This window comes from Engystomops pustulosus, chromosome 3 (assembly GCF_040894005.1).
Source record: "Engystomops pustulosus chromosome 3, aEngPut4.maternal, whole genome shotgun sequence".
Taxonomy (NCBI): Eukaryota; Metazoa; Chordata; class Amphibia; order Anura; family Leptodactylidae; genus Engystomops; species Engystomops pustulosus.
This window is the reverse complement of record NC_092413.1, coordinates 161,940,131-161,966,236: the sequence shown is the minus strand read 5'-3', so window position 1 is coordinate 161,966,236 and position 26,106 is coordinate 161,940,131. Positions and strand designations below refer to the sequence as shown.

The 26,106-nt window shown below is 39.0% G+C and overlaps 1 protein-coding gene across 2 annotated transcripts in view; it reads left to right on the top strand.

The window, feature by feature from the left end:
• Positions 1-26,106, top strand: part of FNDC3B (fibronectin type III domain containing 3B) — a 188,027-nt gene that overhangs the window by 33,067 nt on the left and 128,854 nt on the right. The window contains exons 2-3 of one of the 2 annotated variants that reach the window (XM_072142793.1): positions 3,324-3,461; positions 14,369-14,444. In XM_072142793.1, coding sequence (XP_071998894.1) covers positions 3,351-3,461; positions 14,369-14,444 — 187 coding nt within the window. In that variant the 5' untranslated portion in view covers positions 3,324-3,350. The remainder of the gene's footprint in view (positions 1-3,323; positions 3,462-14,368; positions 14,445-26,106) is intronic. The other variant, XM_072142794.1, reaches the window with a different exon arrangement.

The window sequence follows — 26,106 nt, the reverse complement described above, 5'->3', positions numbered from 1 at the left end:
AAATGAAAGCCAGATTTAGTATAATTGTTGCACAGCTTCCAAATTGAATTTCTAACTAATCCCTCTAATTTGAGCAGGCATGAATTATGGGAGAGAGTGTTTATTGTCACTGAGCTCTGACAATAGCAGAATACTAATATAATGGTTTAGGCTGATATTAGGGGGTCGGGTGTTATGGACTTTATCATTGCAATAAATATACATTATGATACTATGCAGGAAGGTGTTGATAATTTAAGACCACCTCCAGGGCAGAAAAACACTTTTTGTCTAGGTAAAAATCTTCATTGGAGCCTCTATACTAATACTCCTTCACAGTTTTAACAAAACTGTCCAAAAAGACAGTGCAGTATCCAGTTCAATTTTTTTTTCTGGTTGAATAACAAAAAATGTGACAAAAGCTAACCCTGATAAATGTCAAACAAAAAATGCCAGTAGGTGTAGCCTATATTCCCCACATATAATCCAAAAAGCAAATATGCAAGGCAGAAGCAATTGAACCATATATATGTAAAGGAAACCTACCATCAGGAATCTATCATTAGAAGTAGATCTGATGTTAGACTTTCCCTGGCAGCCTTTATCCCTAATCTGAAATTTGCTAGTACTATAACCTATGTAATTGGTAAATTACCTGCAGAGGCTTCTGTGGTGTGGAGCAGCTTGGGCCATAGCTAGGGCTACTCCACACTTCATTAGGCTTAGCAGTGCTGCACCGGCCCCCCTTAGCTGCAACTGTGTCGTCAGCTTTTATGTAAATCTGGGCATGCTCCTGCTCCAATGCTACCTTGAGCTATGATACGCACGGTTGGCAAATGTGCAGGAGCTACTGCACAAGTGCAGATCTACATAAAAGCTGGCAGCGCGGATGTAGCTTGGGCGCATGTGCAAGCCGGCTGTAATTTACAAGAAAGAGCAAGGAGGCAGCCGTGCTAAGGCTACTGGTGCATGGAGTAGCCTTAGCTGCCGGTGCTCAGCCAGGTTACTCTGAGTTTATTTTCTTCTCTTTAAAATTATACCAAAAGCATGTTTCTAAACACTATAGATACCAGAAATTTCCGCACTATAGATCCCATCTGAATTGGGAATCCTAATCCAGCCTCTAAAAGTTACTCGTATCAAGTAAAAAGTGATTCTTCTCAGCTCTTTTGGATATCATCTGATTATTTATGGTTGAGTTTTAACATAATAAAGAGCATGATCAAAAGGATATTTCATACCCTGCCAGAGGTTGCTGTTCATTCCGTTAGGTGACCGTGTATGTGCTTCTATTCCTCTTTGCCTTTTCCAATTGAAGGCTGTTTGTGTCCTTCATTTCCAGCACATATCAATGGTCAACATGTACAGGACTCCTTGGAGTGTTCTACTGCTAATTGGTTAAGAGTTAAGTAGTTATGATTTTGAGAAAATGATGGGAATAGAAAAATATTTTGGAAGGTCACTGCAATACGTGGTTCAACAGATAAAAAGAGTAAAACCTATTTGTGTTTGGACCTTCACATTTGAAGGTAGTGTTGGGTGTAGTATATTTGGTGGGTACAGATCAGAAGGACCACACACACTCTAAACTGGTAGACCGAGAAAGGCGCCGAGCAGAGCGGTAGAAGAAAGATATTCATGTTATGTATTCAACTGATCTGCTATGACACTGCTTCCGCTACAGAAGGGTGGCTTCTGCTTGTATTGCCCCCACCCTGACTTTAACAGTATCAATGTAATACCACAAGCTTATTCCTAATACACATGTTTAAATAACAATGTGTAATTTACACAAGGTTTTTAGGTGGTGTTTAGGGAAAGCAGCTGGGGTGCAGTCTATTTTATTTATAAAGTTCTGTTCTAAATCCCAGCATCTGCCACCATTCTGACATTATTGTGCATGTTCTAGACCAGCAATCAATCTGTCTTATTCCTCGAAGGGTAACGTAACACGTGTGATTTCGCTCTTCACTAGAGACAACGCGACAATTTCCAGACTGTTTGTTGCCTGATCAAGCAGCTGTGTACATTCTTCTTAGTTTGGGTCATGTCTCAGAATATTTTCCACAAGAGCAGACGTTGCTACCTTGCTCGCCATGGCTCAGCTTTGTCTTTCATACCGATGGGCCTGGCAGAACCGTTTATTTAATAAACATTTATTCATCTTCCTTTTAATAACTGTGGCATTATTTATGATTATTATGTAATAGACCTGGCTGCCGCAGTAGACTTCTTTGGTATGTACTTTAAGGTCATGAGTTTGGTTGCTGCGTTTCAAGCCTTAATACATAAGCAATTCAGAACTCCGAGTTAATTACCTCTTCAAATATGATACCTTTAAACAAATGGTACTTTTACCATGTCCTTATAAGCATTTTACTGTGCAAGAAGCTGGTTGCGCAGCCTCAAGATGACCTTCAGTTTCAAGTCAGGTTAACATCTGTCTGGTTCTTGTTCCTTGAGATCATCAAAATGCCTTTGACTTGCCTGGTCAGCAGTGGTTATCTCTGTGCTGCTATTTTAATTTGTTTTAAATATGAACTTATTGTTGAAAGCAACATACCAGTAATGGAGACCTGTTAATATCTAGTATATATAATAGGGTTTCCGCGGACCGCACTTTGGCCGGATATTCCGACGATTTCCGTTTTGTGCCGCATTTAGCAGGGGTTTTTGGTGCACATGATCAGATTTTGGCGCATTGGCGCCAGCTTTCAAGCGACACAAATCAGGGAGGGGGGGGGGGGGGGCGAACGATCCGACTTATTAAGCGCGGGATTTAACATTTTAAATTGTGTCGCAAGCCATGCACTTACATACACCGGGAAGAAGAAGGTGAACTCCGGCGGACCTGAGCGGGGAGCGATACATGCAGAATATCCGGCACACACTCGTAGTGAATCACGGCACAGTGCATGATTGTCGGACATTCCAGATTGGGGATCGCGACGTGGACAGGTAAGTAAATGTGCTCCAATGTGAAATATCCAGATACACCCATTTGAGGTGGTGAAGTAAACATTGTAAGTAAAAATTTAGTTTCGTGTAAACATTAGATGTAATAAAGTTTTTTTTTATTCAATATGGATGTGCTTCCATGCTTTCTTATCTATAGCAATTTTACCATAAAACTGCAGGGATAAAAATTTAGGGATACCAATTGTAAAGTCTTCCATTTATGAAGACAGCAAGTTCTTTCATCACATTGAATTATTTTTCCTGTGTTGTTCTATAGATATAGATGGGCTTTTAATTTTTATTTTATCAGTTTTAGAGATACCGCTATTCATCTGAAATATTAATTAGACCTGACTTTTTTAATACATTCTTTTTGTTCTTCTTAGGAAGGCAGCTGAGAAAATTCTCCATGAATGTACGTCACAATGATGATGACCGACCAAATCCCACTGGAACTGCCACCCTTGCTAAATGGGGAGGTAGCCATGATGCCGCATATAGTAAATGGAGACGGATCACAGCAGGTTAGTAAAATTGCCCTGATATAATGAAGAGTCAGTATTGGGAAAATCATGGGAAATTTTCTGAATTATTTTAATTGTCTTATAGACAATTGCATTTGTATATCCATATAAGTTATTTTATGTTCCATCAATTCATATAACTTATTTTATTGATGATGTGTATCTTCAGGTTTCGAAAACTAAGAATATGTATATCTACAGAACAACATAGTCTCACATTGATATAAAAATTACCAATTCATTATTATTAAATCATAAATGTGTGATAATGCATATACTTGACACTATTAGAAATGGGAACATGAAACACAAGGAGGATGTTTGTACACAAACTCCATCAATAGATAGATAAGTACCTTTTGATAACGCATTGACACTTATAATTGGCATGAGTTCACACCACTGACTGGCTGGACGTTTTGTCACAGGCAAAGCTTGGTTACTTTCCCTAACCATGTTCCATGGCTGGGTAAAGTGTAGGGCATTGACAGATTACTGGGGGTTCACAATTCTGACTGCCTCAGGTGCTGGAATCTACACGAAGAACAGGGCTGAAAACCCAATGTGGCTGCAGCTCAACTTCCAAGTAAATGGTATTAGTAATACAGCTCTCCAACATCACAAGGAATTGGCCTTTTTCCTTGTGTTGATTTTTATCCTCAAGACGTCTGGAATCAGCAGATCAGTTGGGGTCGAGAATGCCAGACTTTGGGTCATCAGTATCGATAACTTGAAAATATGGATTCGTTTTCTCATATAAAAATTCCTTCAAAGAGAACCTTAAAAAACATATTCATTGTCGAGTTATATTTACCGTGAAGTGCCTTAGTGACTTATCTGCTGTTGAAAAGGCAAATTGCATGCTTTAAAATAAATTCATAGCCGTAGCGTTACATCCTGTCCCGTATCGGTAGCCTGAACTGCCATATCTTGTATTATTTTGCGCCAGGACTTTATGACTCGATAAAGCTGTTATGACTAGTTAAGGTACATATTTTATGCCAGGTTTTACTTTCAAAAGGTCTGACCAAAAGGCTTACATTTTTTTACTGCTGGGTGATCTCCATATCTCAAGGCATAGGCGCAAGATTCTTTTACCAACTTGTCTGCACCTCTCTACCTCTCCTCTCTCATCTCAGTCTATCGTCCAACCCATGCTTTTTGATCTGCTACTGATCTTAGATAATTCTCTTCCTTAATTCGAAACTTCCCACGCACATTTCCAGGACTTCTCCAAAGCTGCACCAATTCACTGAAATGCCCTACCCTGGTCTATCAGACTAATACTCAACCCCCAACGCTTCAAACGTTCTCTTAAAACTCATTTATTTAGTCTGGCTTATCACAATTGCTAACTGCATGCAACTATAACTCTTTATTAACCAATTCTGGGTACTCCCCCTGTCTGTTAACCAGAAAATGCTTCTCTGCTGTCCCACTGACTATGGACTTTGTATTCAATAGATGTGTGTGTTTGCTAGGTAGGATTTGGGTTCCCGCCCCAAATACTTCAAAATTAAAGAATAATCCAAGCACTCCTTTGGAATATATAATGCCAAGTGAATTGTTTATTTACAAGTAAGCGATCATATTCAAATTAGTTACATTTTGGCCAAACATAGGCATTTGTCAAACACAGATCGTAGTAGGGAAAAAGTTTGGCTGGCACTGCACGCGCTTAGGTATTGACACAGCATGTCAGGGAATAGCGTGCTCGGCCTATGTTTGGCCAAAACATCAATAATTTGAATATGATCGCTTACTTGTAAATAAACTATTCACTTGGCATTATATATTCCAAAGGAGTGCTTGGATTATTCTTTAATTGTGCACTTTGTATATAAGATGGCGGCTGATGGTTGGTTCAAGAAGCAGCATTTTTTTATTTATGAAATTATTTTTATTCCATCCCCTTATGGCTGGGCCATTATACAAGCTTATACCTCTTTTGTCACCCCTTCATCCTCATAGACTGTTAGGTCTTGTGAGCAGAGCCCTTACTCCTATTGTTTCACATGACTGTTGTTACTCTGTAATATCTTATTTTGTTTGTGTGTTCCCCAGAATCTGCGGAATTTGATGGCGCTATGTAAAGATGATTATTATCATCAGTTAGTTGGAATTTTTCTATGTAAGGAGACTCATGTAGTCTTCTCTATTGAAATGCATATTAAAAAGCTCTTAGAAATGTATAACATGGTTTTCTGTTAGTGGTGAAGTCTCCCTTAAATTTTCCAGGGAATGTACAGTAAATTTTGTTATTTGGTTTTGCAGTACTCTGACATTTGCATGGCCAATACTGCATCTTGCTGAACATTCAGTTTTCTATTTTTTCTGGACCTGAATATTTTTTTCCATTGAAAGGAAGCCTGGGAAATGTTTCTTTATTCTTTTCACTTGTTAGATATCTTTCATTTCTAAAGTTTGTCTAACCACATCATAAAATCATCATTTTATGGTTGGTTGATCCCAGCCTCTTAAACATATGAAGGTATTAATTTAGATAGTTTATGTTCAGGACTGTATTACTACAGCCATAATTTAAGATGTCATCATTGCTTTCCTTACCAAAATTCTTTCCTTCGTCTTGTGCACTGTATGAATACAATAGGAAATATACATTCATTTAATTATACCATTGGATTGTATAGTAGACATGGATAAAGATGCTATGCATGTAAGGCAAATGTAGTGAGAAGAACTGTGCCCTTAAACTTTGATAGGGCTTAGGCTACATTCACATGGCCTTATGGGGGACATATATACGGCCGACATACATCCCCCATGGACGGCAATGGGCACACAGCCCCCAATGGGAGCAGTACGGTGCGGCACTGTACCAAACATGTCCTATCTTTTGACGGAATACGGCGCTGTGTGCTGTGTTTTCCTATAGAGAGGAGCAGGGCTCTCCCCCTCCTCCTCTCCCCGGGACTGTTGTGTGCCCGCCGTGCTACGTTAGTGTGAATGTAGCCTTATATTAGATGTATGTTTAATAGTGTTTCATCTTCATTCTTGCACATTAACAAGACTTTCTGGAGGCATAACTTTCCACTTCCTTCCTGGAAGACCTACCTGCTTATTCCTTATCCAGAATTATCAGTGGAGCATGCATAGGCCATCTCCCTTGGCAGAACTCAAACACCCTTTGACCCAGCAATTTAGTTTAGTCCTACACCAGTCTTGTTAGACATCTAGTGGTTCCATGTCTCCAGTTGGCTATTGTTACAGAAATGATGAGTGTTTGATCAGTGGGTGTCCAATTGCTGATCATCAAAAGTTACACATTTTTAAATGTATGATTGGCATTTTTTATTCCTGTTAGTGTAAGCAATGCATAAGAATAGACCCAACCAAAGCAGCTGGATGCAAGGCGGCATAAATGTTTAGGTTGTACTTCTGCTATATACCAGGCGTTCTAGGGGCTTAGCTAGTCATAGTGGTTATAAAGGAATGATTTGCATGTCTTGCCTATGGGATATGTGGTGGAATACCTTCTAGACAATGTACATCGGTCTATCACTGTGTTCCAAACTTTCTTGTTGCATCTTACCACACTGTAACTTTAAGAGTCTGACTGGAAATTCACAAATATACTAATACCATCTAAGCACTGAGTGAGATTATTTCACATGAAATACATCTAGTGGTTAACGACCGCTAAAATGTCAGGAAGATCATGAGAATTCTGATAAACAATCTGGGACTTTTTCATTACAGTGTTAGTCTTTTAGGATAAAATTTGCTATTTACCCTTTATACATCAACCAGAAATGATCTTGGGATCCCACAGGGGCTGCTCAAAGGAAAACGCATACTATAGATACTTAGCATCAAATAACAAAATAGAGATTACAGACTGATGTGAAGAATTTATGGAAAATAATGGGACACGCTGAATAAATCCTTTGTGGAGTTGTTGACCTTGGTTTATTTTACACCAATGACTTGAAAGCTTCAAGGCAATGGTAGAGTTCACTTAACCATCATGCTGCATCTAACCTGAGTTTAGCCTTGAAACTGCTGGCAGCAAGTTATAGAAATGTCTAAAAAAGCATGTATATACGGTATATATATTTTCTTTCCCCTCCTTTATCACTCCCTTTTCATTCAGATTAGCATGAGAAGTGTATTGTGAGATGCACTGGGCAGAGAGGAAATAGTCCAGGTGGATATAGTAGAGCTCCTGGTTCTGAGGGTGCACAAATTGCCTCAAAATAAAACATGAATTTATCAGATAAAGCATAATTGACAGAAATAATGAATGTATTATGGAAATCATATATGTTCTGCACATGCAGAGATGGTAGATACCCTTTAAAAAGGAAAAACTAAACTTTGATAAGATACCCTTTGCTATGGCCTCTCATTTCTAAATCGCCCCCCCCCCCCGCCCTTGTATTAAAGAGGTACTCCCATTACAGCAAATTATTATTATTGATTGTATTATAAAAAGTTATACAACTTTCCAATATACTTTCTGTATCAATTCCTCATGGTTTTCTAGATCTCTGCTTGCTGTCATTCTATAGAAAGCTTCTATGTTTACTTCCCCTGGACAGAAATCTGACCATGGTCACCCAGGTGAATGACTTGTTATCATGCAGAGAATAATCAGCACTGTTATCAGCATGATAACGAGCCGTGCACCTGTGTGACCATGATCAGATTTCTGTCCACTGGAAGTAAACATAGATACTTTCTTTAGAAGGACAGCAATCAGAGATCTAGAAATCGATGAGTAATTGATACAGAAAGTATATTAGAAAATTGTATAACTTTTTATAATACAAACAATAACTTTAATTTGCTGTAATGGGCACACCCCTTTAAATTAAGTTGACTGAATATGATTTAGAAATACACATCTTCCTACCTTTCCCAATGGTAAAAAAAACAAGCCAGGAGGTGACAGTCATTCTGCAACATGTACCACACATCATTCTTGAATGTTTGATTTTTCTTTCTCTGAGCTGCCTCCTGCCTTAATGATGCATCAGGAGAGCATCACATGGGCAGCTATTATTGCGGCCTGCTGAAGAGCAGTGTATTTACTTTTCTAACTGAAACAATGGATCTGAGGAATTTTCAGTTAGAAAGCAATTCCTAAGGCACTACTCACTGACTTGTACATACTGGGGAACTACAGATATATTAGAAACATGGAAAAAGGGTGTTTTTTTTACAGATCTGCTGTAATTACTTGGGAGTGAATCTGCCAGTTTGTATGGCTCTACTCAAGGATTTGCAAAACATGACAATTATTGAGGCACTTCCCGTCCTTCATTTAGATTTGTTGTTGTGACAGAAAATTCCAGCTTTTCTAAATCACTTTACTGGTAATATTTGTAATTACATTTTCTGTTTCATTTACTTAAAGGGAACCTGTCACCAGGAGACCCATTTTTAGCACTCCCCCAGTCCCCACAGAGCATAGTACATACACTGCCAAAGTGTTTTTGTATTAAAAATTGGTTTTACAGAAAAAAAGATTTGTTATATTGTACCTTTCATTAGCATCTGCTGTGTGACTAGGCAGTTGCCTTTTGGGAGGGGCTAGAAAGGAGCAGTTTCCCCCCCCCCACCCTTGGGGAACATGTGACCTTTTCAAATATATGAATAACTCCCCACACTCAGGATTGGCTGTAGTGGAGCAGGGGCGTCGCTAAGCCAAGTGATGGGTGTTTTCATATATTTGAAAAGGTCACATGGAGAAGCTGTTCCCCAAGGGTGGGGGGGAAAACTGCTCCTTTCCAGCTCCTCCCAAAAGGCAACTGCCTAGTCACACAGCAGATGCTAATGAAAGGTACAATATAACATATCTTTTTTCTGTAAAACCAATTTTTAATACAAAAACACTTTGGCAGTGTATGTACTATGCTCTGTGGGGACTGGCAGAGTGCTAAAAATGGGTCTCCTGGTGACAGGTTCCCTTTAACTTACTAAACTATTTAACTTACTAAAGTTAGTTGTAAAGAAGCTGGTTATGTGGTGGTGTCTTATCAATAATGCTGTAGTTATATTGTATATGGTACAGATTGCCTTCCTGTATATTCCATCCTTCTGTACCATTTATTGGGTACAGACAACTAATGCTTTATTTATAGTTCTGATCTTGTTGATCTTGATGACATGTTTTTTCAGTGGTTGACCCATCTTTTGGTGAATTTATAGACTTCTTTCGGATTCATATGGATCACAAAGCACATGGACGGCAACCTTGTGCACCCCATCATTTTCACTGAGCCACAGACTCATGTCATAAACTGTGCACTAGACAGATTTCACAGACAAATCGCAGTGTTGAAGACAGAACTCCAGGCATCATAGTAATATATAATACAAGGAGTCCCTTCTATGCAAAGCAGCAGCACCAAACTTTAAAGGGCATCTACCACCAGAATGAATGACTGTATGCAAATGAACCTGAGGGGCTCCAGTCTCTAGGTGTTAATGGAGCCCCTAAGGCTTATTTGCATACAGTTTTTCCTCCTGGTGGTAGATGCCCTTTAAAGTTTGGTGCTGCTGCTTTGCAGGGAATTTACTTGCTGTGCTGTAAAAATTCAATTTAGAATCTGCACCAAAACTTTGCAAGTAAAGTGTAGAAGAATACATGTTAAGGGAGTTTGATAAAAAAAAGCAGAAAATTCTGTGCAGGTTTGAGGACATGTTGAAGATGTTTAAATTAGACATGTAATGAGAAACATGTAGGAGTCTGGCAGAGAACTCTTAGATTTCCACAGCCTCTGTAAATTACTATGGAAAAGAAGCCGTATATGCTTAGCTAGGCATTTGTGTCTGACATCCCATGGAACCATTTCTTGGAGGTTCTGAGATCCTGGCCTCCTTTGATTTTTATGACACGATTGGTTTAGCTGTCTTAGAAGCCAAGAAATGGGAGACATCCTGATGACATTTTTGTTTATATTACATAGTTATATTCTGATCACACACAAGTGCAAACTTGTTTTACGCAACTTTTCTGCTTCAGTTTATACTGAAATGTTTAAAAATAATATTGGGAAAGCTTTGGTCACCATTCATGTCATATCCTGGTCCACACTCTGTGAACTTGACACGTACCTGTCACAACATACCATATAAAAACAACTTGTACCTGGAGTGTAACAATACATGGATTTCTGTAGCAATATCGTGGGTGAAAAAAGGCTGCACTAAAAGCAAAGCTTGCACAATTAATTTATTTGGCTTCATAGATTCTGATCACACACAAGTGCAGTTAAGTCTGTCTAATGTTATGTTGTGCTAAGTTTTTTTTCCCTTCATTCTGCACTCATATTGGACATTTAGGGGCAGAATTAATTACCCGGTCTTGTCACAATCCCGCGGGGCATTGTCCAACGAGGATTTGGGTCCGGCGCGATTCACGTAGCTCGTGCGCCCGAGTTCCTGCATCCGTCGCTTCTGCACCGAGGTCCGTTGGAGGTCACTTCGCGGTGCTTGTAAGTGCGTGTCTTGCGACACATTTCTAATTGTTAAATTCTGCGAGTTGTCCGAATCCATCAGCCCGCCCCCCGATTTCTATCGCGTTCAATGCGCCACAATCCGCTCGTGTGCGCCAAAATCCTGGGGCAATTTGGCGCTAAACAGAAATCGGCGGGAAACCCGACGAAAATGCGCTCCGACCCTTAGTAAATGAGCTCCTTAGACTTTATGCAATGGTGCTTGAAATTTAGGATTGAGGACCTCTCATTTCTCTTGATCATCTTTGAGATGTTTCAACCCCCAGATTGAACTTCACATGTAGTAAATTGAGGTGTTTTTTAGGAAGTGGAACAACCTACATGTAGAGACAGGATTTTGTAGAGGAGCAAATCTGGAGAAACTAATTTCTGCCACACTGAATGTTACAAAGACCACAGTGGCCTCCCTTATTTTTATATGGAAGAAGTTTAGAACAACTTTCTTCATAGAGCTAGCTGTCCCAACAAACTAATGTGGAGAAAAGGGCCTTGGTGAGATGTCCAAGATCCTAATGTTCATTTTGGCTTGGCTTTAAAGATCTTGTGTGCAGATGAAAGGTCAATCATCACTACAGCACTTCACCAATCTGGGCTTTGTGGCAGAGTGGCCAGTAGCATCCAACACCTCGGTAAAAGACATATAGAATTCTGCTTAAAGTTATCATACAGCACGTAAAGTACATTTTGACTGGGAGAAGCAAGATTATTCTGTCTAATGAAACCAAGATTACATTGTTGGCCTCAATTCTAAACATATTTAGATTTATCAAGTGTCTGAAAGTCAGAATATTTCCAGTTGCCCATGGCAACCAATCACAGCTGAGCTTTCATTTTACCAGTGCTCATGAATATTTTAAAGGGGAGCAGTGATTTGTTGCCATGGGCAACTAGAAATATTCTGCCTTTCAGACACTTGATAAATCTGCCCCATTGTCTGTAGAAAACTAGGCACTGTCTACCACTTGCCCATAACCGTTCATCAAATAAAGAATGGTGGTGGCAAGATTGTGATGTGAGGTTGATTTAGTGGATGGTCAGGAAAAATTGACAGTATTGAGGTAAAGCTGGATAGTCATGGTTGGCGCCATCACTGGGTATAACCGGCATGTGCCGGGGCTAGAGCTGCGGGGGGACGGACCACAAAAGTCTCTACATAAGGAATTCGTGGGGGTGAGTGGGAGCTGTATCTAATGAATCCAGGGGGTAAGGGGGGCTTTATATGAAATAACCAAGAGGGGGCTGTTTGTATGATAAATTAGGGAATATTTTAGGGAACAAGAGACTGTTTTAGTTTCTGAATTTTTAATGCTGCCATGTGAGTTTACTACAATGCTCTTAGGGGCCCACTGAAACCTGGAGCCAACCCTGGATAGAGTTCAGCACAAAGAGTGCTCTACTACAGTCTGGACAAATGGTTTACTGGAATATAAGACAATACCCCTAAACACACAGACCACAAGAGTAGCATTGGGGCAACTCTGTGAATGTCCTTGAGTGGCCTGGCCGGATTACTGACATGGACCCTATTAAACAGAAAATCTGAGCTGGAGAGGATCTGTAAAGAAGAATAGGAAAACCCCCAGAACCTTGTGGAATAATACTTATGAAGATATAGTCTTTAGTTTCTGCCATTTCAGCCTGAGTAAAGGGTTTGAACATGTCTATGTAATGTTTCAGTTTTCCATTTCAATTAATTCAATTAATTGCCAACATTTTTTCTATTCTGTTTTTCTAATTGTTATTATGGGGTATTAATTGCAGGATGATGAAGGGTAAAATTTTTGAACCTCACATGCTAAAAATATTAGACAGGTAAATCCTCCTCAGTTTGTTTTGAAGTTGTGAAAATGACAAGAAAATATCACCAATTACTGGAAGAGAAATGTGTTTTTTGGCCTTTTGAAGAAGTATTGCGTCCTAGATAAACATGCAATGTTCTCTGCTGTTGACTTAAATCAAACGATGCAACATAGCAACCGTGGGCAAAGATGACAATTAACAGAGCATCTGAGCAAAATCTGTCACCGAGATAACGGCGGCTTCCTTGCATATGCATAAACTATGGAGACGCCTTTGTGAGTTGTGTATTATATACAGATTTTTCAGATGCTCTGATTACATTTATGAAGTCATAAGGGGTCAATTTTTTAAATTTTATTTTTGCTACTTTTTTTAGCGCATATTTGAGGAAAAAAATTTTCACTTTTCATCCGCCCAGCAAAGTTTACATACATTTAAAGTGTTGCATCTAATAAAATTCCAGATATGGACTACAACACTTTTTTGGCACTTCTAGTTTCCCAACACTTTTTGCACTGTTTTTGGTGCATAACAAGACAAAAAAAGCAAGACACCAACTTTTAAACCTCTTTATAGTTGTGGTGTGTAATTTCTGACACTCCTTTGTCATTCTTTGGCAAATACGGTACATTAAGATCATGCAGCACAATATATAATTACAGTGCAAATCTATGGGTACCAAAAAACAACTCCAAAAATAATAAATGTCCCCCAATGTGTTGTGCAACTAATATTTTCAAACCTAAACACTATTTGAAAATCCAAAGGACTTTTTTCATGATGAACAGTGAGCATCATAGTATAGAGCAGAAAAATGTCAATATTTATTATGTAGTGTTTTCAGATTGTGTACCATTCTGATGTCCTGCTAACAGGTTTCATGTAATGAAGCAAGTCTTTCATACTCTTATTAAAATGAATTGCAGGTACAGCTTGTGCATCTATTTTTTGCACATTATCTTTCATATAGCTGAAATTACATGACATTCATTATGTTATTTAAAGGAAATCTACCAAAATCCATCATGATAAACCAGGGACACTTACTCACAGATCCTGGCACTGTGACTTTGGTAATCTTCTTATATTTATCCATGGCCCCCTTTCTCCTAAAATCAGCTTTTAAAATTATGTTAGTGATCCTGAAGGCTACGCTAGGTCCTCTTTGCTCTGGCTTTACAGACTGTTATACTGTCTCACCCTCTCCCCTGCTCATTCAGCACTGAGAAGAAGTGTTCACTGCACAAAAGCTGAATGAGCAAGGGGGAGGGTGATGCAGTGTAACGGTCTAGGTAACCCCTCAGACTCATCAGCATAATTATAGTAATAATTCGAAGTTGGTTTTAGAAGGAAGGAGGTCGTGGATAGCATATATAAGAAGATTACCACAGTCACTGAGGCTGGATCTATCAGTAATTGTCCTGGATTATCAGACTTGATTTTGTTGGTAGATTACCTTTTATTTAAAGTCAGAGAAGAGACATATTTTGTGTAATGTGATGTATTTTTTTTTTAATTTACACCACTACATTAGGTATGGGTAGTGTATGAAGTCATTACCTGCTCCAGTGGATTCACCAGATGTTACATTGTTCTGAAGGACTTTTATCTTTTTTTTGACAGGTCATTCTAGTTCAGGTTAACCCAGGAGAAACCTTTACAATACGCGCAGAGGACGGAACACTGCAGTGCATTCAAGGTAAGGAAGACTGACGTCTGTGTTAGACTGTAACTGCAAAACTTTTCTCACACTAGCCTTATTTAATAGTGAGACTGGAGATTCTAAATCCTTCACTGTGGTTTCTGGTGCCCGGGAGCAGAAACTTAGGCTTGGTTTATGTTTCCACTATTTAAAGGGAAACTATAATGGGTTTATTTTAGATGAAAAAAATCAGCAGTCCTGTGGCGAGATGTATTCTAGTAAGACTGCAGACTGTGAAATGCGCAAAATATTTCATTGGATTCAGTGCCTGTATACATTACAGGGAATTACTGTGAAATTGTCATTATAAAAGATCTTTTATGAGGCTACCGTATCTATGTACAGTTAGCCTGTGCACCTAGCCAACTTGTACTGAACTGGGAGACTGCAGAAAGCTGCTGCCAGGTGACTTTGTTGGTTACTTGTAGTATTCAACTGGTTTCACCAATACACACCATGGGGGAGATTTATCACTGCTTCTACGCCAGTTCTCTGAAATTATCGCAAATTCTTGCACAGTGAATATCAAATACGCCATCTTCACACCACGGCCATGCTGGGTGCGTGCCTATGTTCTTTTGAAAAACCAGCAAACTTCCGTTCTTTTTTCACAAAACTACATTAGGTCAGACCTGGAGTAGTTTTGCTGAGCGGTCGCGCCGCCCACCAGATACTTCAAGATTAGAGATGAGGGAGCATACTCGACCAAACTTGATGCTCGTTTGAGTATCAGCGTACTCGAAACGGCTCGTTGCTCTGATGAGTATTTCGCCTGCTCGAGAACGAGTTTTCACTTAAGGATCATTTAAGTGAAGAACACAGTGAACACAGTGAAGAACACATTTCAGATGTTTCCATACATCTGCTAACTTATCAGAAGACATTAGTGCAGAAAGATGTTCTTCACAATAGTATGTGAAGAACAATATGTGTGAAGAATCTTCACACATATTGTTCTTCACATACTATTGTGAGGAACACCTTTCTGCATTAGTGTCTTCTGATAAGTTAGCAGACATACAGAAACATCTGTAATGTGTTCTTCACTGAAGAACACATTGCAGATGTTTCCATACGTCTGCTTACTTATCAGAAGACATTGGTGCAGAAAAGTGTTCCTCAAAATAGTATGTGAAGAACAATATTTGTGAAGAACACATTGCAGATGTTTAACACGGGTCATTCTCCTTTTTGAAGTGCCACGAATATTCCATTGAATAAAACAAACAAAGAAACAGGACTGACTTCCTTATTTCTCAATAAAAAATATGCTTGAAAAATGCTCGAGTCTCCCATTGACTTCAATGGGGTTCGTTATTCGAAACGAGCAATCGAGTATGACTTATGATACATTTTGCCAAATACATTTTGTAAAAAATTTCTGTTTATGATGATTGTAGAACCACCTATTCTCTAGGCGTAAATATTCCCCCTCTTGCCTTGGCCACAGGCTTAGGTCTAAAAAGATCATTGGAGAGATCTCTGTATTGAGGTCTCCCCTTAGCCGTCTTTTTTCTAAGCTGAATAACCGCAAGTATTAAGCCAAAGTGCTTCCTTGTCCATTTACAGCTCTAACCATCCTTCCTACATTGCTTTTCTCTGAAAATTCTCTGTTGAATTCTGTCTTACTAGTAGTGATGGGCAAACCCAGGGGGATTAGGGTCCGTCAGGTCTGGCTGAACCCAAGCCCGAAGCCAAACACCACCTATTTCTGGTGTTGACCCTTTAAATGGCACTGTCAAACCCGCATTGCAGTGTCAGATTACATAGAAACTCAACTGCATAAACTACCCCAAAAGATTCTGTAGTCAATCTATGTAAAATGGAACCACCCGTTTCACCTTGTAAGGTTTTATTTCGGTACTCATGGTATAGTCATAAGCATCTCTTGAATATAATAGACGGGTGAAGATGACATGAACATGAAGTGCAGTTTCATTTCACACACATTCCTTATGTTTTGTTTCTCAGGCCTTTTCTCAATAAAAGATACATTCAGATAAAACTTGGATCACAGTGTATAACAAATTCTGTCCTTGAAGGAATGACTCCCTCAGGTCGATACTAGAGAATAATATCATAGGGTAGCCCAGCACCTCAGGCACTAATGTGACTTTTCCTCTGAGAAAGTCAGCTTGGAATATTAGGTTTATTATTTTTACACAATTCCAAACACTGTAGAGTGTTTGTGCTATTTTTATATTCTAGAAACCATTTATTCAAGCGTTATCTTCAGTTATTCAGTCTGAGGTTCTCTGAACTTGCATTGTTCCAAGTAGATGTGCCAAGCGGTTGTTTGAGCTCTAATCTTTTCTGTACTGGCATAGCAGCCCCAGATTAATTTAGGCAATTTGTAGCATTCTGTGGTTTTACCATGCAGATCATAGATGTCATGGATTAGTATTAGCTATTTTTGCAGCAGGTTTATACAGCCTGACTATAAAGCCTTCTTTTAGACCTATTCTCTATATCGTATTACATTTTTACAAAATTTATAAAGCTTGTAACGCTCAAGCAATGACCTGAACAAAAAAAAAAAAAGTAATGACCTGTCATAAGGTTAATATCTTTTGAAAAACACTTTTAAGCATCTTCCAGTACATAGTTCTATATATGTACAAGACGTAGACAAAGTAGTATAGTGGTACATATTGTACATAGATATATGTAGTATAGTTATATATCTATAATAGTTATATATATTCTTTTGAATCTGCCTTCGCTTACTCCTAATCTGTCCACAGCTGCACCCTCATTAACAAAATTTCCACGGCTGCCTCCCCTCATTAGAAAAATGTCCACAGCTGCCTCGCAGCAGATAGGGCGGAGGCACATCTATGTGCTCTGCCCCAGCACGCACTCTATGATGTCATCAGACACAGGCCCCGCGCCATCATAGTGTGTGCGCAGGCTGAGCACATAGACTTGCCTCTGTCCTTGCTGCCGGTACTTGCCAGAGGCAGGTCCGTACTCATGGTGGGCATTCTGCCCTTTTAGTTTGGGAGGGGGGCATGGGTAATTGCCCACTTTGCCCCGCCCTTTCGCAGGCCATTCCTGAATTGAATTCTTTGTTACTTTGTTTTTTTAAGTCACCTGGTAAAAGCCAGAATTTGTTGGAAAGGGTTTCCAAAATGTGTGGGTATTAATCACCCAGCGTAACTGTATCCATATTCACTATTAGATGACTATGCAGCTATTTTACCCTGGGAAAGGGGAGGCGAAGGTCATTACTGTCTACTGACAAGAAGCTCCTTTCTGATTGGAGAAAGAACACATTTTATTGAAGTAATATATTTAGTTTTTGCTTCTAGTGTCAGACACAAAAGCAAAACATCACATAATTGTACGTGAATGTGGAAGGATGGAGAATAGTTTCCATGAAGTGAACAGTGGTTGTTGTTCTTGTGCTCTTGTGGGGTATGTTGGACTGCTCTCAGCAATTAAATAGATGATATTTTCACAGTCTGACCCCCCCTCTCTTTTATATAGGATTTCTGAAACTTTATGTTCTGCTAGTGCCAAACTGATTTCTTTTTTTTTAGTGAGGCCAAAAAAGTTGCAGGGGGGGTTGTAGAGGTGCATTTTTAATTCATTGCATATATTCAGTCTGGCTGAGACTTTTAGCCCTGTTTATTCTTTCTGGCTTCTGTATAAGGCTGGGGAACAGTCTCACCCAGGATCTGATGTAGACATCACACAAGATATCTTGACTACCTTCCATCGGCACTAACCTCAAGAGTGGTCTGCTATCTCTATGTGTAGATATCTCCTTTTCTCATCTTTCAGAGGGCACCTATTACACATGTTCCAGCTTTGGACTCATACAACATGTGTAACTCAGATACATTGGGGCACACTTACTAAGGGTCCGAACAGCGCATTTTCGCCGGGTTTCCCGAATTTTAACTGTTTTGCCCTGAATTACGCCGGCTTGCATGCAACACAAATCGGGGGGCGTCGACGACAGACAACCCGACTGATTCGGACAAACCGCGAAATTTAAAAACAAAATTGTGTCGCAAGATCAGCACTCACATGCGCCAGGAAAAAGAAGGTGAACTCCAGCGGACCTCAGTGGGGAAGCGACACATGCAGGAAATCGGGCGCCCAAGCTATGTGAATCGCGGGAAATCCGGATCCTCGTCGGACAACGCACAGCGGGGATCGCGACGGGACGGGTAAGGAAATGTGCCCCATTATGTCTTTCACTTGTCATGTATAGTCTGAAGCTTCATGGGAAGTCAAAAAATTCTAAATAGCAGGACAATATTCCTTCCAGATGGGACTGAATAAAAGGGGAAATCTTTTTTATGTATTTTTATGAGGAAAGTCGCTCCTAAATCTGTTTCCAATTCCGTTTCTTCGTCATTCTGCAAAATATATTAGGTGTCCTATTTTTTAGAGACAACTCTTTTACTAGAAATGTTATTATTGTTATTCCCATTATATTCTTATAAAATGATGGCTTAAGAGTCATTAATGCAATTCTCCAAGGATCTCATATGATGCAATCATAACATAATTAATCACTTCCTGCTGGATAGCCTGGCATTCATCATATGTACTTGTGTGGAATAGGAATGTAAGGTACTGGATGGTGTATGCTATATCCTGTAATATATAGGGAAATAGAAAGCTGTCTGTTTATTGCTTTTATAGTGATTTATTTTTGAGGTGAAGAAAATTCTATTTTGTATACAGTACGCAGTCTATTTAAATTGTTCAAGAAGAAGACAATCAAGAGACTTTACCCCATTAAACTTTTAGCCACCTTACGGATGGTGTGAAATGTTCTTTTTGGAATTCCCTCTTTTATGTGAAATTTCGCCCCCAACAAAAAATTTCTAATATGACTCTTTTCATATGAAAATTTCTAATATGACTCTTTTCATATGAAAATGATCAGAAAAGAGTCATATTAGATAGATTAGAAAAGTGAAGTTTAGAGTCTGCAGGGTGTCAGATGCCTCTATCTTCAATTCTATAGGACCTGGAAACATTCGTGTTCCATATTAAAGATAAGATCTCCTCTTTCAAATTACATCAGGTTTGTGGTTACAGTGGGTACAGAAAGTATTCAGACCCCTTGAAATCTTTCACTCTTTTGATCTAACCAATTGGCTGCAATGAAGCAAAGTTATTTTTTTGCTTATTAATGTACACTCTGTACCCTATCCTGACAGGAAAAAAAACTAAAATGTTGATATTTTTACTAATTTATTAGAACAAAAAAAACTTTTCTCGGTATTGAGCAGAAGCACCTTTTGAGCTAATACAGCCATGAGTTTGCTTGGGAATTATACAAGTTTTTTACACCTGGAAAGCTACATTAACCTTTTTTTTCTATGGAAGACAGTGGCATGCTCCTGTAACTGGTCCTACCAGATTTATGGAAACTTTTGTGACATGTAATCTTTAAAAAACAAATGACAAAAACTGTAGTAGTGGATTGCAGCTGGAAAGACAGTCCGCCTCATCCAAGGTTATGGTGTTATGTTATTGTGATGCTTTCGCCAGGAACATATCATATGACTTTTTTACTTATGTGGATGAAAATTCTACAACACTTTTACTGACTGTAAGTAATTTCACTGAGATTTGGCAACTCTTCTGCTGTGTTGAGCAACAGCACAGTTTGAAACATTGAGGAAAAAAAATAAAAACTTTAAAAAGCAGGAAACCAAATTTATTAAAAACAAATGACATTTCTGTTAGTGTCCAGATGTGTAGATTCTTACTCTGTTAGACTTTCTTACCCAGAATCACATTATGTATTCCAATCACAATGTGATTTTTTTTTATGCCCACAAATTTAACCTATGTGTGCCCACATTGGTGTGGATTTGCCAATGTTATCATGTTTCCCCATTTCTAACACTTTTCATTGCGTAAAGATGTGTTTAGAGTTGCCTCAATCTTGATTGGTAGTAGGAAGGTGACATCAGGTCCCACTTTGTATGGGAAACTGCAGACACAAATAATTTCAATAGAAAATTTTGCACCATTTTGCATGAATCACAATACATAGAAAGCTGCAGATTGCCATTCACTGTCAAGTCCATTTTGCAGGTCAACCCATTCCTGGGTTATTCTGAGTAAGATGCATCAGTTTTGATACTCTTTGTTTCTGGGGACTTATTTTTGATATTATTTCTATTTTTGTACCCAGAAAACTTTCTCAAATGAACAAAAAGTGAACTTCACTTTACACTGCGTCTCAGGCTTCTGGTCTGCTCCATTTTCCAGGCTTTGAGCCCTGTATACTTGTGAAAACCAAAAGTACTGGACTGTATTGCTTGTTGACTGCTCTAGACAGTTATGAATGTGACCTGGCAGCCAGCAGGGTTTCCTGCTGACGTGGCTTCCCACAGCGGGAGTAGAACAGAGCAGCCTCAGTGTACTGCTGAGGAGACGGTTAAAAGATGAATCACCCCGGCTATGAGAGAAGGAAGAAAAATGGAATAAAGCTGAAGCTGAGACAAAATGTTCATATACTCAAAAACAAAGAAATCCCCATTCTCAGCAAAAAATAGTTTGACTTTTGACTTGATTGTTTTCTTTTTGTGTGCCTGCACTAAGGATGTGAAATCATTATTTCTTTAATCACATAGTTCACATCTGTTTTTTTAGAATACAATGTAATAGACGCTAACTTTTTGGTCAGCATACAGCCCCCGAGTGTCTCTGTACCAGTGAATAGTAGTCCATGCTTGGTTGAATTCTATGCAGTCCTGCTGCATGGGAGCTCCATATTGTGCTATATTATAGAGATAGTTTCCCTTCTATATGCATAGTGCCTATAGGTGTCCTGTTGTAGTTCTGTACAAATCTGAATTTTACACTTTATGCAAAAGGCACAAAGGTGCATCCCTGATATATTGAGTTATCACTAATACACTTATAATGTGATGACTGTTAGATCTGTGGGGGCTGACTATTGGAATCCCCCTTTATTGGGGGTTCAGTATTACTCCCCCAATACCTTATTCAGTTTTGTAATAATGAGTAGACTTTGGGTTGGAGAGTTTTGTAATAATTAGACTTGAGGTCAGGAAGATGCTTCTCCATTCAGTTAGGGAGCTGACGTTTACCCCTTTACTTCCATAAAGATGTAGGGGCATATTTATCATACACCGATGCTCGAGGAAAAAACCTCTTGATGTATCGGGGCAGTCGGCTGCGCAGCGTTTATTCTACGTCAGATAGAAAAAACGCCGGCTGCGCCCATTGCTCGGCCTTATGTAATGCTATGACATGGCCAGATGAATAGTATCATTTCTCTAAATCCATGACGTTCCACTGTTTGTAATGAATATAATATCACCTCAATCAATCCTATTTAGATATCCATCAGCATTATAATATTGGGACATTTTTTAAATGATTCATATTTCAGCTTAGACTTGGGATCATTGATTTGTCAGTAGCTGTTGTTGGTGTTAATCAGTTCCGCTCACTTTATTTATATTGATGTGGTCTTTTGGTATGTTAGGGTCTTTGGGCAGCCTAATCTTTTTTTGATGTTGCTTTTGTTTGTTTGACCTGTGACATGTGGGTCAAAGCTTCTTTGCTTCACAACCCCATTTGCCATATTGTGAGAACTGTTTACATCCTTGTGGCTTGCCACTGACTGCTAGCCTCCTGTGTAGCTCCCGACCGAAAGCACGACTGTCTGTGGTGACATCATTACTGACCTTCTCCTTGAGTCACTATGTAACTGCATTACAGTGACTCATTCTGTAATGACATACAGTATATAGAGTCCTTTTATGTGTAGATGTCTTATTCAGATTTAATATGTCATTGACTTAGTGAGATCCAGAATGGTAGTTATGTAGAAGGAGTTGAAGGCACCCCCGCATTCCCTTTGGTCACAAGATACATGACTAATGAGGCAACTGTTGAACTGAAGTGGGTGGGATGAGGATAAAATTGCAAGTGGATAAAATTAGAGGAATTGCGGAAATGAAAACAAGGAAATAAAACTGCATATGTAATATAAACTCCACATACAAATAATTCTAAACAGTGAGAACAGAAGGGTACAAAATGTCAGTGCCCTATGAATAAATACTGAGTTATCATCACTAACAGCAGTAGGAGAGGACAGATGAATGCGATGACATTGATTAATGAAATAGGCTGGGGTGGGGTGAAGGAAGAGTGCTGATGGGATTTAGGGCAAAAATGCATTTGATAAAAGGGCGAGATGTGGTTGAGATGTTATTAGTTATTACTAATATTGCTCCTCTTCTGACTCGGTGTGTGCTGGTTTCTTCACTTTAGTCCTTTTGCAAAGTAAAAACTTTCGCCCGAAGAAAAATGAAAAATTCTTGACTCCAGATCAGGGACTGGCCATGGTCAGTGATTGGCATTTTTTGGATAATAGATAGATATCAGTAGGTAACTGTGCAGTGCAGGAGTGGGAATAATAAGAACTACTTGTTTTATCCCATTCTGACCCCTTCACCTCCAGTGTTTTCCTGCTGGAGTATGTTTTGTTAAACCGATACGGGGGCTTAGTGGTAAGCATCACAGCCTTGCAGTGCTGAGGACCTGTGTTCAATTCCCTGGATCAACATCTGCAAAGAGTTTGTATGTTCTCTCCGTGTTTGCATGGATTTCCTCTGGGTCCTCTGGTTTCCTCCAACACTCCAAAACATACTGGTAGGTTGATTATATTGTGAGCCCCGTTGGGGACCAATCTGGCAAGCTCTATGCAGCGCTGGGTAATCTGTGAGCATTTTGTAAATAAAGGAATCATAATTGTTAAGCAGAAACTTTTTTACTTACATTTTTGCAGTGGACAATATTTTGCCAGATAACTAGAGATTTCTGTTGGAAAATTGACATTTGTAAAATCCCGCATATGTGTGCATGCTTACACCTACCTCCAGCACCCTTAGTTGGGTCGGGAACTGAAGTCTTCAGTGCCAACATTTAACCAGCCACTGTAACTTCTAAAGGCTGACACATGGTCCAAACAGTCCTGGGTGATTGTTAGAACAGGTTTTAGGGTTTAAATACTTGGTACCAGATACCAATTTCTCTGAGCTCTCAAGATGCAAATATCAAGTTTTGCGAGTTTAGTGCTAGAGCACATACTTCATATGCATGTATATTGGAATAATATGCTACACACCGTACAATTACTGCACAGACCTATTTATTTAGCAGCCATTTAAACGTGTTATTTTTAACTTGCAGGGGGCCAATGTTTTCAACCCTGGGCTCCGTATAGGTCTCTCCATCACAAAGTAGCTTTTATCACTAGAATCCCACTTAGAGTAATTTGTGTTTCCTTATTCAATGCTATTTGACCCAGCCAGGAATGTAGGACTGAATGAGTGTGAAATAGAGATGGGGATTCTCTTAAAGGCATTCCTTTCATCCTTTAAGCCTGAACCTTAAAAGACCTTTCCAAAGAACCTATTCATTTTCACCATTGGGAAGGTCATTTCAAAGCAGTATTGTACATTTTTTGGATTTGGCTCTCATTGATGAGTAATATTTTAGAGAATACACTCTTATTTAATGAACCTAGTGAAATATGTTTACCTCTTCTTGCTTGACCTGTTCCTAATGGATATAAACTTAGACTGGAATTCAGGACTCAATAAAGTTCCTTCTATATCTGAATGTACATGAGAACTTAAAGGAAATCTACCAGTCAAAAACCAAAAAAACCTTCAAATACTTACCGCCGCTCCTCTTCATCTTGATCCCCGTGCTGTCTATCGCTAGTCTTCACACGTCGGGATAACCTAGAAAAGAAATTTCTAATTAGCAGCACAGAGTGCGGGGACAAGATGCCCGGTGCCGCGGGCTGATAATTTCGCCACCGCGCTCTCCCGTTCTTCCAATATGGGGTTGCAAATAACAACCAAAAACAAAGTAAACAAGTAAACATTGGCCACTGAAGGGGCTTCTTCACAGGAGAATTGGTTTCTAATTCAATCTATGAGTGTTTGGTCTCTCCTGGGCATTTCTGGATGATAGAAGTAGGTTGCTGGCTTAGCAAGGATTCTTTATTCCTATAAAGTGATTTTTTTATGCTTCTAAGGTATTCCTAGCAGCCTATTGTTTGGTCACAGGGCCACGTACATCCTACTTTGTAAGCTTACCACATGTGGCTCCATCTTTTTTTTTGTGATTGTTTTTTTTTTCCTATAAGTGCATGCTATACTGTAGCTCCATAAAGCCCAGGATCCTTTGCAAATGCACAAATGACCACAAGAATTGCTGTAAAATTGCTGAACGTTTACTTTTGTATTCCCATACATGTTATTTATGATCATGGTGATCTCCTGAGGGATGTGGTTCCCATTATTCAATATTTTTTTTTGTTTTGTACATTACCGGACATGAGTAACTTGGACCAATGCTCTGCTCCATCCATCACTCCAGAAGTTGCATTAGGTCATAGTAATTGTGTAGTGTCTCCTCGTTTAGTAAATGAACCATAAACATAAGAGATCAACTTGCCCAACAATCCTTATGTAGAGTCCGTGCGTTTAGGTATTCTTATACGAAAAAGTAAATGATCCAGACTTGCTGCTATCTCTGAATACCTTCAGTATGATCTGATGGCATTCTTTGTCACTTTTTCATAAAGTTCTCATTTTAGTAGAGAAGGATTCTCTGTTTTCTCTTGTTTTCTTATACTGGAATGTCCTGTTTACATTTTCCCATCCAAAGTATTTTCATTTTCCAATTCCATCTCTTTTCTTCATTATTGTGCTTTGGTTTATTTGCTTTTGTCAGTGCCTTTCAGAGCTCAGACCTGGCTGCTGACCATATTTATGGTAGTTTTAATTCTTTGTTTACCTGTAGGAGAAGGAACGGAGCTGCGTTGCTTTATGTAGAATCGAAAATGTGCTTTGTTTCTGCTTTCTTTGTAAACATGAAGCATACTGATAAAACATTAGGGGGGATTTACTACGCAAAATGCGCTTGGATTCTGGCATAAATATGAGATTAAAAGACCACCTATGGCTAGGAACACACATTGTATAATCACTGCTGGCTAAATCTATGGCTGCTGAACTGTACCGATTTACAGGGACAGATTTATTGTCTGATTTATAATCAGACACTGTGATAAATTGGGAGAGGCTTAAGTACTGCCAAGTGTAACTGTAAGACAATATGGGTAAATCTGCCCCGTATAATGATCCAGCAAGTGTTTATAAGGGAATGGAATAAAAATAATTTAATAAATAAAAATGCTGCTGCTTGAACCAGCCATCAGCCACCATCTTATATACAATGTCCAAAGTCAGTGGGACTGCAAAGAAGCATTTCCGGATGTCAACCCAGCATCCATATTGCTAGTATGAATTTGAAATACTCAAACCCCATAATCTTGGATATTCTAACAAACTTCACAGTCAAAAAAGGAAATATTATGTAATGAGATAATTAGTATCACATAAAAACTTCTCTTAATGCTAGTTAACTTATCTTCTTTATATTATTATTATTATTATTATTATTATTATTTGGAAAAATGTGTTTTCAATCATTTTATTTATTTCCATATAATGTGATTGACTGTTATCTGTGTGTACAGTAAGGGTACATTCACACACCAGGACTCTGGAGAGGGGCGCAATCAAGGGTAAAGATATACAGTATGTGTACCATACCCCACTGTACC